The 15,206-nt window shown below is 31.2% G+C and overlaps 1 protein-coding gene across 4 annotated transcripts; it reads right to left on the reverse strand.

Moving 5' to 3' along the window:
• Positions 1-549: 549 nt before the first annotated feature.
• Positions 550-7,103, reverse strand: GDH1 (glutamate dehydrogenase 1). Of its 4 annotated transcripts, none has more exons than XM_047303666.2 (10): positions 6,493-7,103; positions 3,485-3,604; positions 3,252-3,365; positions 2,732-2,953; positions 2,499-2,573; positions 2,270-2,386; positions 1,666-1,916; positions 1,329-1,404; positions 1,143-1,229; positions 550-921 (listed from the first exon to the last, which is right to left on the reverse strand). In XM_047303666.2, the coding sequence occupies exons 2-10, from the start codon at positions 3,590-3,592 to the stop codon at positions 736-738; spliced, it is 1,236 nt and encodes a 411-aa protein (XP_047159622.1). In that variant the 5' UTR covers positions 3,593-3,604; positions 6,493-7,103; the 3' UTR covers positions 550-735. The 4 variants fall into 4 exon arrangements, with proteins under 4 accessions (XP_047159622.1, XP_047159620.1, XP_047159623.1 ...); XM_047303664.2 differs by having other exon boundaries at positions 3,485-3,616; positions 6,493-7,102; XM_047303667.2 differs by lacking the exon at positions 6,493-7,103 and adding an exon at positions 4,055-4,200.
• Between the last annotated feature and the right edge of the window lie 8,103 nt (positions 7,104-15,206).

The following is a 15,206-nucleotide window of genomic DNA, read 5'->3' on the forward strand; positions in this document are numbered from 1 at the left end:
AACCCAACTAGCTTAAGATGTACCCTGCAACACTAGAGACAATCTGAGAAGGGCAGTGGTGATACCAAAAGCAGGATTTCTATTGCCCATTTTGGAAACAAAGGAATCATTGGATCATGTGTTATTTTCGTGAGTTTCTGTTGGTATTTGCAATCGTTTAATATCCTTAATATTCAATTTATATTCCCTGCATCTGCTCGCTCCCATTTCATACAGGTATATGTTATTCAATGGGGCAATAGGAAGGCAAACGACAGATGGCAAATTTTATGGAGTGCAACAACATAGACATTGTGGCATTGGAGAATACGTGTTTATTTCAAAACAAACAATTTCTTTCAGTGGAAGCATCCAGAACATCTTATTTCGCTGCAGATTGTGACTTAAGAAGGCATTTGATCAAACTTTTTCAGACTCTTATACTATATGGAGTTGTAATACCAATATGCTCCATTGTTGAAATGAGATGGCTTGATTTGGTCAAAACTAGAGACTCATGCTATACTTTCTTTTGCTTATAAAAAGAAGTATTTAGTGCAAGAACAGCAATTGGAATATTAATAAGAATAGAACACGGAGTGCTCCCCTTTTGATAAATGAGATATAATGCGGATCAAAGAAGAATTGGGGGTGAAAATACAATTCACCCAACACATGAAAGCAATAAAAACTTTGTGAAGTGTTGCTGAGAATGGAGCTCTTTTATTGAAAGCATGCATGCAGCAGCAATAGGTGTCAAGCTTCCCAACCCCTAAGGACAGTGGCACGTGCCACACGATTAACTGCCAGGGTGAAGGCTCCCATACGAAGATCACAATCATGGGTTTTGCACATTTCCTTCACGTCTTTGAAACCTTTGGTCATGTAGTTCCCTAGCTCATTGTTCACTTTTTCCTCATTCCACATGAATCCTTGGATGTTCTGTATGTAAAAAAAACCATGAAGAACATGAGGACTACATAAAGTCCACAAGCAAAAACATTTTTCTTCTACGAAAATTAGTCATTGATATTATGGTTGTTAACTTACATGAACAACAAACAGTGTTAGAATATCATTTTTTTTTCATGAAACACTCAAATTAATTTATCCTTAAGCATGTGAAATCATGTAGTTCATTAGACAGATAGATAGTTAGTTACCTGAACCCACTCAAAGTAGCTAACTGTAACACCTCCTGAATTTGCATATATGTCTGGGAGGATGACAACACCTTTTTTCTTAAGAATCTGCAAGTTCATTAAACAAATAAATAGTTAGCAATACTGGATTTGTTTCTCTTTCTTTCTTGAATGAAGAAGGAAAGGGAGGAGAAAATTCAAACTAGCCTCATCAGCCTCTGGGTCAGTAGGGTGATTAGCTGCTTCCACAATGAATTTGGCCTTGATCTCATTTGCATTTTCCCTTCAACCATACCAAATGATACAAGAAAAGTAGCTTTATACATACCCCTTATTATGTAATAATTCAACTTTGGAATATTGACTTTTGGAAGGAAGTACAAAGCAACAAAGAAAATGGGTGGTTTAATTTTATGTTTACTTTTGAAAGTAAGCTATGACGATGGTGCTACATAGTTTGTCAAAATAATCAATTAGTTTGAGGTGTCCCTTGTTTGCCTGAGTTAATAACAAAAGAGTTTTGTAGTTAAGTTAGGAAAATCACCTATTGATGACACCTCCAAGAGCTGCTGGAACTAGAACATCACAATCTTCAACCAATATTGAGTCCGGGGAAATTGGATCACCACCATGGAATCCTTTTACACCCTTGTGTTTTTTGGAATGCTCGAGTAAGCTTGGGATGTCAAGACCTTTGCTGTTCTTTATGGCTCCAGATATGTCACTCACAGCAACAACTTTCCCACCTTTCTCACTGATTAATTGTGCAGCCCATGACCCTACATTTCCAAAACCCTGAAGAAATACACTATAATATCATGAGTCTATCTTCAACTATTTGGAATACTAAATGTGGTTTTAGAAAAGCCAATGCGTCCTTTGTTAGTAGTTCAACGGTATTAGAACAGAGTAAACAGGTCTAACCTCTCCAAAATTGACTCATTGTTCTAAATTAACTATTTACTATGAATAACTTCTAACTAAATGGTCTGTGGGAATCTCTTACAACACAACCCAGAGGTTCATTTGTTATCACTAACACAATCATGTGTTCATTAATTTGAACATCATTTCAAGTTGGCACAATGCAATATCCATTCACTGGCACAGAGATTAATGAAAGTAAATACACTAGACACAACAAGTACCTGTATGACAAACCGTTGTCCTGATACACTCTTTCCATGCTCATTAAGCAAAGCCTCTGTTGCAAAGAGAACACCTCGTCCTGTAGCCGCTTCTCTACCTAGAGATCCACCAAGATCCTACATTGAAGAAAATAATTCAATTGTTTTCAAGCATGATTTCATCTGGTCATTGAAATGACCAATGAAATGACCAATGAAATGAAGTATACAAACAAAGCACATTACTTACTATAGGTTTTCCAGTCACTACTGCAGGAGAATAACCATGAAATTTGGAGTACTCATCTAGTATCCATGCCATAGTCTGCAAAGATAAGCATTCATTCAGCAAGATAATATTCAATTGCAAAAAATCATATCAGCAGTCACATATAAAATAACAGTTATATAATAAAAAATTGTATATTGTCTTTAAACAGACAGCAGAAGATTCAATTCTAAATCTGTGTAATTAGTACTGACCTGTGGTCCTGTTCCCATGTCAGGTGCTGGCACATCTGTGTGAGTCCCAATCAGATCGTGAATTTTCTGGGTAAAAACTCTGGTTAGTCTTTCTAACTCAGATATACTTAATTCTGCTGGATCACACCCTATCCCTCCTTTGGCACCACCGTATGGTATATTTGCCACAGCTGTTTTCCATGTCATTAGTTGTGCTAAAGCATTCACTTCATCAGGGTCAACCTATTTATTCCATTAAGTGATTCTGAGTCAGAATGGAGAACCTAAACTACACACCATATACACATATAAACAGTTACACATAAAAAAAGTTGTAATTTGAACCATAGCTTTTATTAAATATATGGCTGTTCAGAGGATTACCCCTACAGCTTTTCGAAGTTATACAAAAATTTAAGAATCAAACAAGTTTCCTTGAGAAAAATCTAATGGCAGTTCAGCGCTGGACTAGATGTTCAATCAAAAGAATGCATAGATAAAAGCCTTGAATGGTTAATAATTAAAAGCTTTTAGTGTTAACCTCAGGATGGTATCTGATTCCTCCTTTCATGGGGCCTCTGGCATTATCATGTTGAACCCTGAATCCGACATAAGATTGCAATGTGCCATCATCTTTAGGTATGGTACATTCAACCTGCATTTTGTGAAACATTATTTAGAACTAGGGTTGGTGAACACGTGAGATAGCAGAGAGAAAACAAGTCAACTAATTTTCCAGAGAGATATGAAAAACACAAGAAGCATTTTACTTGCCTTGATTTCCCTGAATGGAATCAGTAAACTTTTCTCAAGCTTTGAATCCAATCCCAGAAGCCTAGAGGCCAGCTTAAAGTTCCTGTTGGTGGCTGCTAGTGCATTCATGGCTCCCCTTTACTACAGAAAAGACTAACACAATATTCAATCTTTTAGCCACAGATATCTGAGATGTGGAAAATAGACCCTGCAGTGTTACTAGAATTGGGACTAGAGATATTGTATTGAAGATGAAAAGAGATGCATTTGAGCTAATATTTATATATCAAGATATACATAAAGCTAGCTATAGTCAAATGTCAACAATACAATATAGACTAGTAGATGTTGGTATGGCCCATATAATACTAGCAAAATGGATAAGTGCCAGCAATGCGCCATATCATGTGGATCAATATCACCAGTTAAATCATGTAAAATTTAAGATGTCAAAGGAAAAAGTTAAACATGCCACCCTCTCTCTCTCTGCAAGGCAAAATATAAATAGGTTGCATTATCCCAATAAGAATATCTGGTAAGAGAAACTATTGTTAACTTTGCAGTGATAATCTTCTTCACTACTGAGTGTACCTGTCTAGTGTTCTATCTTCTTTCACATCTCCAAGAAGAAAACTAGTTAGAAAGATCTACCATGCTCCTTGGGATGAGAATACAGTTTTATTTTTCACTTTCTGAGAATTCAAAGTCGATCTGTTCAGGAAGCCTTTGTTATATACTTTTCTGAAATAGCTTATGAAAGAACTGTGCAGCCAGTGCCCCTTTTATTAGTGACACGTTATGAGTTACTACAGGGCAAAGCCTTTGCTAATGGACCCAAAAAGAGAATCTCAGGAATACAACATCAAGAAGGGCCAACTTCTTTGGAATCTCCATGCAGAAGAAACTTTTAAGAATTAGAAGTTTCTCAATGGCTACAAAATCATCTGAAGAGGCACTATCCAGGTGAGGTGGGAAGTAAGATACTCTCAACAAAAGTGACAAAATTCTACCCTCGAAGATGCAAAATTTTGTTTAACAAGTCTAACATCTAAATACGGCTCATGCACTTGTTGGTTACAGTGAAATTCATTGCATCCACAGATACTTTCACACTTGTCTGTTACTGCCACGTTTTCAATCTTCAATGCTCTTTGTATAAACAATAATTTAATTTTCATTTCCGATTGAGTATCTTCTAACAGATTTTTTAACTCAAAAATATCCTTTCTTTTTCTAATATTTCATATTTCTTCTATGGTTAACAATTTATAAGAGATTGTAATTTATATACATAAATATCTTCAATTTTTTATAATCTAATATATGACATGAAAATAATGATAATATTGATAAACAATTCTTAGAAATAAGTTTCCCTGTCAGGGGTAAGAAGGAACATAAATTATGCATTTAAGACAAACACAGATTTCACGGCTTTTGTTGCGGATCGTGCCATAGATTATATATTTCTTTTGTTCCAAAGTTCATATATCAATTACAAAATGTGGCAATTCCAAACTTCACTAAATTATTTTTCGGAGTACTTGCCTTCCACGATGCCCCACTAAATGGTATTGATGATACAACCTTCTAGCTCTTAGATATTATTTTAATAAAGGAAACAAGTTTAAAGTTATGTGCCCTTCCTTTTCTACTTTTGTTATAATGATTTAAATATATATGGACCTGCCCCACTTGCCAACTTGTTCTGCTTTTATATTTGAATCACAAGTGCTCAGTCCAATCTAATAACATTTTAGACTTTGTCATAACAATAACATTAAAAACATTTTAATTGTTCAAGCTACTCTTGGGTGTGTGAAAGAGAACACGCTAAGCCAGCAGCATATTCACTGCTTCAACCACTGAAATTGGTTTTTGGTACTATGTGAAATCAATAATATTTATAGTCTAAGTTACCAAAATGAAAAAAAAGGTTTATCAGAAGAAGGGTAGTTCAAGTTCTGCATCATTGATGGGGTCAACATACACTTAAAAAAGTTAGATTTCATTCCAAAAGTAAGTTTTTGTAATGCCATATGGCACATGTGACTGTCCAAACACACGTATTAAATTTTAAACCCTACATCAGCATAGGATTAATAATATTAATTAAAAGTTCAATGAGCTGAAAAACACGATGAAAAACATCACACCTTTTTCTTTTGAAAGTGGTTTCCAAGAAAATGCTGAGGTTAGGACATACTGATATATCCAGAATCTGTATAGTTAGTTATTCAAAGCAAGAGGGATGAGCTTGATAATCTTTTAACTCCCTCCCTACTAAGTTAATGAAATTTATTTAATCATTGCACGTATCCAATCAGTTTAAGTAGACGTCATTTTCGTATCAATATATGAATGAATCAGTTCAAATTATGTGGACTGAATTTTCTCCTATACTTAAATTCCATTTAGTTATAATTTTACTGTGCTAAAATAACTCTGAAAGTGTAAACAAATTTATCATCTTTGGGCATATTCTACATATCAGCTAAATTCATATAGTAACAAGTTATTAATTGATGAGGCAAGTGACACCGGAAAAAGGGGATAACTTAGATATTAAATGCAACACGAGTCATTTTAACAATCTTCCATCAAATGAGATATTCATGGTGATTTTATTGTTTATATTTAATAAAACAGGGTCTTTTGCTTCAACTTTGATCAGAACTTTGCACTGATAATGATCATGGTTTATCCAAATAAATAAAGTCATCATCATTCTCATGCTTGTTGGACAATGTTATCTAAGAACAGGTAAAGGGGAAATTTTTGTCAGTAGTACCGAGTGTTGTATATTATTTACAAAAGCAAATGCATCATGATCCAGAATCCCTGACTCTACAGAAATAAAAACCAAAGCCATAGTACCAAAGGCAAAAACCAACTCATTCTCTAATTGAAGACATTAAACACCTTAGTATCATCGAATTGCAGTTCCAAAACAGAAAGAAATTAAGGCAACCAAATTTATTTAACAAATTTTTAACATTTCAGATAAAAAAGTGAATTGAGAAACTTACCAAGACTTGGAGAATCAGACTCGGAGGAATGGATTGCAGCAAGCAAGGCAAGGTTTGATTAGCAGAATACCAGCCCAGATATAAATAGAGGGGAAGAAAAGAAAGAAAACCTAAACCCTAGAAAGAATCAGAATTGAATTCCAAAAGGAATCTAATTCAATTGAAAAGCAAAATCCCTGTGTAGTTTGCAGACACCCCAAATATGCCAGAAACACTCAAATCAACATATGTATGTACTTTGATTTTGATCAGAACTGAGAACTACAATTTTGCACTGACAGAATATGATGCGAGTGTGAACGAAAGATAAGTGTTTGATGTCCTTTCCTATATCCCACTTGGCACTATATAGCATATCTCAACCACTCTCCACCATTAGTCACAACACTGCGCTTCACTGACACACAACACACTTGGGAGGAAGGGAACATAAGCATAATATTAATAGCAGGGTTGTACTGTCATTGCCCAGTGACTATAAATATACATGGTTTGATCACACACGGGAATCCAACGCGATTCCCACACATAACACTAACCAATCAAATCTTCAAAACTCCATTGATGATGTTACCTTTGCTAAATGTTTAGTTAAAAGTCTCTTGGGACCATAATCGAAACATTAAAGAGTGAATTGTCTGTTCTGTAAAATTCTAGGTCTATTTTACAGACACTAGACATTTACAAAACAAGTAAAGTTGATTTACGAGGATGTCATATACATATTTTGTAAGTTGTTATGTGTTACGATCAAAGTGGTCCAATTTATTACTCGATATAGCAGAGATACGTTTTAAGTGAATATCTAGGTGTGAGTGTAGTGCTCTATAAAGCTCGTGTTGTTGCAAATTGGCTCAATTCCTATATACATATAGTTTGGCACAATTTCCACACAAGGGTATCCAACCCCTATTTTAAACTGATCAGGTGAGATGCTGATATATGATAGAGATTCGCATATTCCTATCTAATAAGTCGAATTTTGCTTTATAGTAAAACCAGTAAAGACTGATTCAGAGCACAAATAAAACCGGTTTCTTGTCGTGTGAATGATCGATGTTTTATACTATATAAATTGATCACTTTAAGGTAATATATTATTCGTTCTTTTTTAATTTGTTCATGAGGAATTGTGCGCTACGTTTATGCATAACTTTTGTAATATCTCTTTGAGGTTGTTCAAAATTTGAAAGTGTGATTGGATCGTGTTTTACATGTGTGTTTTTCGCTGTAATTTTATAGGAATTTATTCAATTACTCATGTTGAATTTTGAACTAAGTAATTTTAAAGTTTATCATTTCTCGTCTTTTGAATGTTTTTTCTCAGAAACATGTGCAAAATCTAGGTTTACAAGATATCAAAGTGAAAGTCATTTTCTACTTGAAATCTCTCTTATCTTGACATGTGGTACCTTCGTAATAGAAGATGGTATGGATTTTGACACGTTTAACACATGATACTTCCAAAAGACGATAACGTCAATTTAACGGAAGAGACTATATTGAGTTTATTTTACAAAAAGTAGAGATTTAATTGATTTTTTTTTAAAAAAAGTATAGAAACTCAATTGAATAAAAAAATACATGACCAAAATGAATCAAATAACTTAGGGACCAAATTACTAATTAATCTTTTAATAAAGGAGTTAGGATTCCTACAATAATAAATAAATGAGTATAAGAAAGATAGATTGAACAATGAACCATCCAATATTTTAGCAACTAAAGTCAAAGTTAATCATATCATTAGGTCAAACTATGCATAATCCCTTATTGACAATATTAAGAAATTATATTAAAAGTTAATCCATTAGTAAATTAGACTATGAATAATATAATACTTTAATAATTGAAGTTGAAGTTAATCATATAATTGATCAAACAACAAGAGATCCATTATTCATGACATCAAATCACACTCAAGATAATGCACCTAAAATTTTCTCGAATAATTGTTAAGGAAAATTCTAAAGAATACATACATACATATATATATATATATATATATATATATATATATATATATATATATATATATATATATATATATATATATATATATATATATATACTCTACAACCACTATGCCAAACAAATGTATTACCAAAAATTATACGATTTAAAAAAGAATATTATCTAATGTGATGAACTACAAAGACAAAAATCAATGAATAAAACAAGCAAAACTTTCATAAACAAACTTGAATTTGATCTTGAAGAGAAAGTGATGTTTTCGTAGATATTTGAGCTTCTTGTTTTTGAAAGAAAACTAAAAAAAATCCATTTTGTAGAAATAATTTGACATGTGGCTTAATTGACTATGGTAAGTAATAATAATGTATTTAACTATAAGTTGCTTTTACAAGTATAATTGGAAGAATACAATGAGTTATGCTTCCATTTAATAAGTTATTTGTGCAAGCAAAGTTATTACATTAGAGAAGGATAATCAATTCTGTTAATGTATACTCAATCATCAATGTAAAGAAAGTAAAGTTTTTTTGTCTAACTAAAAACTTAATCAAGTATTCATTAAGATAAGCAATTAACAATGAAAATAAATGATTTTGAAAATAATGAATTATCATCAAAATGATTGATTATTCAAAAGAACAATTGATTCTAACAAGAGATTAGTTTGTTTCTAAAACTATTTTAATAAAATTTTGAAAATCTTTAAACATTTTGTAAAAGTTGTAGTGAGTTGCACTTTTTAAGCATAGATTAAAGCTTTGTTGTATGCATGAATCATATATATTCACTCATGAAAGTTAAACCATACAATACAATGAACAATCCTCATCGTTAAAACATCTTCAAGAATATTTATGGGTTGACTTTTATGTCAAATGTATTAACATGAATCTAAGAAATTTTCTCAATAACGCCAAAAAAACATTTATCCAAGTTCAATTTCAATTGCTACTCATTGCTGGTGTTGAGAAATTCCTTTAAATTAATCTTATAGTGACTACATAGGGTGAATTCGATCATCATATTATCCATCTATTCCACTATACATTTTCGTCTAACATGTTCTTCAAGATCTTCATTAATATTTAGTTTGTGACTCTTGCATTTTTCAACCTTAAAGGAATTACACAGTAATAGTAATTAGTTATTTCTTCATGAATATAATTTCTTCCTCATATTTGGGATACAAACATGTTTGAAGTAAGCATCCACAAAGCTAACGACTTTGAACCCTGTTGTTGTGTCAATTAATTAATAAATGTTTGGTAAAGAATAAGAATCTTTGGAGATTGAAGGAGAATGTGTATTCAAATTGTCCTTGTTCTCCATTTCTAAGTAATATAAGATTATTGAGTGTATTGAAATAAATACCCAATTATGGTCTAAGGAAAACAAAAATTTATCTTTGGAATCACTTTTTCATTTACCATAATTGATGGCTAAGTAAGGGAAGGAAAGTTTTAATACTTTTAAAGAAGGAAGATTTGTGTTTAGAAGCTTACTTTTGTTTCAACACCAATTTCTTAACCTTTGTTCGGTAATAATGACATTGTTAGAATAAATGACTGCAATGAAAATATTTTTGTTTTGAAACTAAGATTTTGTGTTAGGATTTTTTTCATTAAAAAATAACTCAAACAATTAAATAAAAAATATATTTAAATTACCTTTAATCTCACATCTTATACTATATATATAAGTTAGAAACTTGTAATATAAATAATTAATGTTGAACATTATTATCAATAAAAAGTATACATTTTCTAGTTTAATTTCTCTTTTCATCTAATTAATAGAGATTATAAAAGTGAGAACAATTTTATTTTACTTGCCCATCAACAAATTATTATAAATTATACAAATCATTTTTTTCAAAATAATAATACAAACAAGAGGAAAAAAAATCTTAAATACTAATTTAGTCCCTATTTCTATTCAATTTAATTATAATTTTATTTTCTTGTTCAACTAAGTTTCAAATTTCATAATTTTTGTCAATTTAGTATTTCTTAATAACATGATTTAAATATTGGATGATAATGATGGAGATGAGTCATGTAAGATTAAATAAGCCACCTATTTATTTTAATGTTAACTATTTACACAAAACTGACTAAATCAACCAAAATTAAAAAAAGTTGAAACTTAATTAAATAATAAAATAAAATAAAAATTAAATTAAACAAATAAAAACTAAATTAGTATTTAAAGTAAAAGAATATTATTGAAGCATTTTGTCAATTTCAAACCCATTCATCATCCATAACATGAGACCAGAAAAGGTTACCCCACGTATTGCAAGATTAAAAATACTCGAGAGTTGGACCACCTTAATTTATTCTTCCAAATATGATATTCATTGAACTTATGTATTTTGTCTTTTTAAACATCTACCCTTTTTTCGGGTACATAACCGACCCTTTAAAATTCTATCTCCTTCCCAGCATCCAAAATAACGTAAAGGAAAAAAAAATGAAAATGATATTTATTTAGTAAAAACATTAATGAATTCACATGCCTAAAAGGAATTCATATTATATATATCACACGCATATGAAAGTTAGTTAATTTTAATAAATTTCAGTAAAGCAGTGTTCGGGTTCCTCAAAGCGTTTAATGATATTATATTAATTTAAAATAAGAATGATATAAAGTATTCTTAAAGTGTAATTACTTACCTTAGTTCAAAATTTTAAGAAAAATGTCTGTTAAAATAATTCTAAATAGTCAATTTTACAAGCTATTGCATTTTTAAATTTACTAAACAATTTATTATCTATTTGAGCACGGGTGCTGGCAGTGCTCCGCCGTAACAACAGGATAACAATAGCGCATAATATCGACTTTAAAACAAAAAATAAAATAATAATTTATATTTATACTTTAATTATTTTTTTATTTGATTCAGATTAATCTCACATCTTTTAGAAATTTTACTTCCAAAATAAGTAAAAAATTACTGCAAAACCATATTTCAATTTTAGAAATGTTTTTCATACTTAATTAATTATCAACGTATTGGTGATCCTAACACGGAGTATGAGCTAACTGCTCCACTTAGTAGTACAAAATAGTACTATTTCCATTAACAAAAAGTAAAATGCACTAAATTCATCACACTAAAAAAATATATTCATAGTTTACTTTGTTGTATTTAAAATTAAGTAGTCCATTATCATTCTTGGTGTACCCATATTTTTTATTTTCCTTCTCTCTTGGTTGTCAATCCATGATTTGTTCTTTTTTCTTCATTAATATGAATTTTAAAACTAATAAATTATAGACAAACTTATAAACGTTATTAAAAATATCAATTCAATATAAGGTTTTAATATATTGAGTTTGTCACTCTTTCATTTTATGTATTATTTATCATCTTTATTTTTATTAAATGTAAGATTTTAAACAGTCCCATTATTTTCAGAACCCCTACTTTCCAAATTCACTATCTCACTTCCTCTCAAAGTGTCCTCAAATACTTCAAAATTTCTAAACTGTTTATCCAACTACCATCACCACATAATTCTTACCCCACCCCTTTCTTGCCAGCCCAATTGGTCATCGAAGAAGAATCAAATGTTTGACGCATCAAACTCACCATAAGCGCCAGTACATATGACTAGTTACAACTTGCTGGATCAGGCCAAGGCTGCTCTATGATCAGGAATGTACCAACTCCGATTTTTAAGATTCCTCTATCGTACCCACAAAATGATCTTACAATTCCAATTTCAGCCATTAGAATTCATCAAACGCAGCACACATACAAGAACTCCCAATATCATCATCATCATTTTCAGTTCATACCATCCAACATACGGAACATAAAAAATGCAGCCAAACATCATTCATTTTATAAATCATCATACACCCATACTTTGAAACAAACTCAACCCAAAATAATTAGCTCCCCTTACCTGGAAAACTTTACAGCACAACTTACAGTACCGTTCTACAACACCTCACACAGCAAGGGCACAACCCCACTCTACAAATCATCCAAATGGCGATAGAAACATCTCTTAGAGCTAGAACGAATAGAGAAAAAACGTAAAGAAGGGTACACTAGGTCCCAAATAGCGGAGAACAGTGAAGAGCTACTTACCCGCTGAAGAATGAAAATGTATTTGGATGGTTGCGAAGGTCTCTACGGCGCGGTCACCTGAGCACCACCTAATCAACAATGCAATGGTCGAAATTGGTGAAGGGGTAGAGAGAATGTAGAGAAAAATGGAGGAACAAGCTTTTTAGAGAGAGAACGGGAAGCTGAGATAATGAACTTAGATCTGAAAGCCCTTTCTAAGGTCATAGTGCCCTTAGTCTTACGGGCCTAGCTGCCTCAACATAAGACCCAACTGCTCTTGGCCCATTTTTCAGGTCTTCACATCTATGATAGTTATTATTATTTTTATTTCAACATAATATGTTTATCCATATTAAGGAATCCATAAACTTAGATCCATCACTCACTCTCTTTGTATTATATTTGTTTAAGTAGGTCACTTGTAAAACTTTAAAAAATTATAATAATTAGGAACTACATATTTAAATAATTTATTGTTTTTTATTTTAAAAAGACATAATTTACTAATTATTTAAAAAAATTATTTTATTTTAAAGATATAAAAATTAATTATTATAGTATAAGTTTCTTAAAAAATATCTAAATAGTTATTTTAAACAAGTTATATATAATAGTTATTTCTCAAACCAACTTATTAAAATATATAAGATTTATTACATGTGTGATTTTTATTATATATAAAAAATTTAAAGAGATGTTTTTAAGAAAAAACAAATAAAAGGGTAAGAAAATATATATGTAATATTTTATGGCTATTAGAAGGAATATTTAAAATTTCTTAAAAGTATCTATGGAAGAGTGAAACTTATAAATATACATATTAAACGAGTGAGTGAGTGTTATAATTGGGTGAGATAAAACGTGACTAAGTAGATTTGAAAGATAAGTGATGAGTGAGAGAGGTAGGGGAACTAACATTATTGTTTTATTTCTTGTCTTCTAGTTTGTGTGTGTATGATGAGTTAGGTTAAATTGTGATTATTTTTTATTTGATTATTATCTTTCAAAGTTTAAAATGGTTTTTAGTTGAAAAATGTTGAATTTTGAGAAATTACTAATTGATTTAGGGTTTCAAAGGGTGTTTTTAAAAAAAGATGATATTTTGATGAAAGAATATTTTGTTTCATGATTTTATGAGTTTTATGGGTAGAGGGATGTGTGAGTTGTGAAAGTTATGATTTTTAAATTATTATTTTAAAGTTTGAATTTTTAAGGGTGTTTTTGATTTTTGTATGGGTGCACTCTAGTTGAGAGTTGTGAATATGATGATAGTTTGAGCTTTTATTAGAGCGGGTGTTCCTTGAGAGAATACCTCTTTGTTGGTAGCTCCACGAGGAGATGGTTCTTAGAATGCCAAAGCCATAGGATGGATGTCTTTGGACAGAGAATTCTATGAACGATGTTTGGGTGTGCATGGTATTATAGAGTCTTTGTCATGTCAAAGTTAGAGGACAAATGTCTTTGGAATGAGAACTCTATGAGTGAAAGTGTTGTTGAGAAAAGTTATATAGTGTGCTTTTTTAAGTTAAATTATTCTCAAGGTCTCTATTTTTGGTTCCTTGTCTTAAATGAATCTCTCACTTATTTTTATTCTCAATTGAGTATTTATTTATTAAAATTTGATAAAAGTAGACTCTTATAATTAAATTGGTTAAACAAGGTTAAAAATACATTAACATGACATGTTGATGTTAACTTCGATTATATATATATATATATATATATATATATATATATATATATATATATATATATATATGTATGTAATAAATGTAATTAGGTTAATTAATTAGGTGAATTTTGGGTGTAGACTTTGTTACCCATTATATACATTTTTATTATTATTAGTTGAGCTGGAGTTGGTTTTCCATGATTATATTAAGCCATGATGTGCAACCCTTTTCGTGTTGTAATTAATGTAATTATCATGCCCTGTGTAGCTTTGTCTTGCATGAAACTGGTACCATAGGCGTCATAGTTTTCTTGTTCCTTTTATCTCTCCAATGTCGTACGAGGCGTATGTAGTGTAAGGTATATTGTATGATTGAATATTTGTCGTTGTTGGTGTTGTGTTGTTGCTATGTTATTGGGGGTGTTTCAGACTGTTGCTATATCATTTGGGTGTGTTTCCATATTGTTGATATATTGTTGGGTGTGTTTTCAAATTGTTGTTATGTTGTTTGAGTGTGTTTCTGGATTGTTGCTATACTATTTGGCTATGTTGTCATGCTTACTTTTGGTTGTGTCTGAGCTATTTGCTTATGTTGCAAAGTTGTTTTTTTGGTTGTCGGTTGATATGTTTTGTCTTGCCATCTCAATTTTTATTAGGAGATGGGTTTGGTTCGATATCTTATTTTTGTAACTTGTAAAGCGAAATTTCGTTCCTTTTTGGTTGAGCTTTGGTTAGTTGGGGAATAGGAAGGTTCATTTCCTTTTCCTTTTTGCTTGAGACTTTGGTAAGTTGAGGAAAAAGGAGATTTTTTTTTTGCTCGTAAGACTTTAGCTTGAGGTGAGTATACTGCTATGTTGGTAGGAGGTCTTTGGTAAGCAAGTAGAGTTTTTACTCGTAAGGCTTTTTGGGAAGCAGGGGAGACATGTTTTGGCCATGATGCTTTGGTAACCAGGCAAAATGACTCAGACTTGACTACTTTGGTTA

This window comes from Vigna umbellata, chromosome 5, assembly GCF_029865625.1.
Source record: "Vigna umbellata cultivar VRB3 chromosome 5, Vumbellata_1.0, whole genome shotgun sequence".
In the NCBI taxonomy this organism is placed as follows: Eukaryota; Viridiplantae; Streptophyta; class Magnoliopsida; order Fabales; family Fabaceae; genus Vigna; species Vigna umbellata.

Bases quoted from the DNA above. Each gene is read 5' to 3' on its own strand.
- GDH1 (XM_047303666.2), bottom strand. From the start codon at position 3,592: ATGAATGCACTAGCAGCCACCAACAGGAACTTTAAGCTGGCCTCTAGG. The intron at 1,917-2,269 runs GTACTTGTTGTG...GTATTTCTTCAG, and splicing joins GACAACGGTTTGTCATACAG to GGTTTTGGAAATGTAGGGTC. The intron at 1,405-1,665 runs GTGATTTTCCTA...GTATGGTTGAAG, and splicing joins CTTGGAGGTGTCATCAATAG to GGAAAATGCAAATGAGATCA.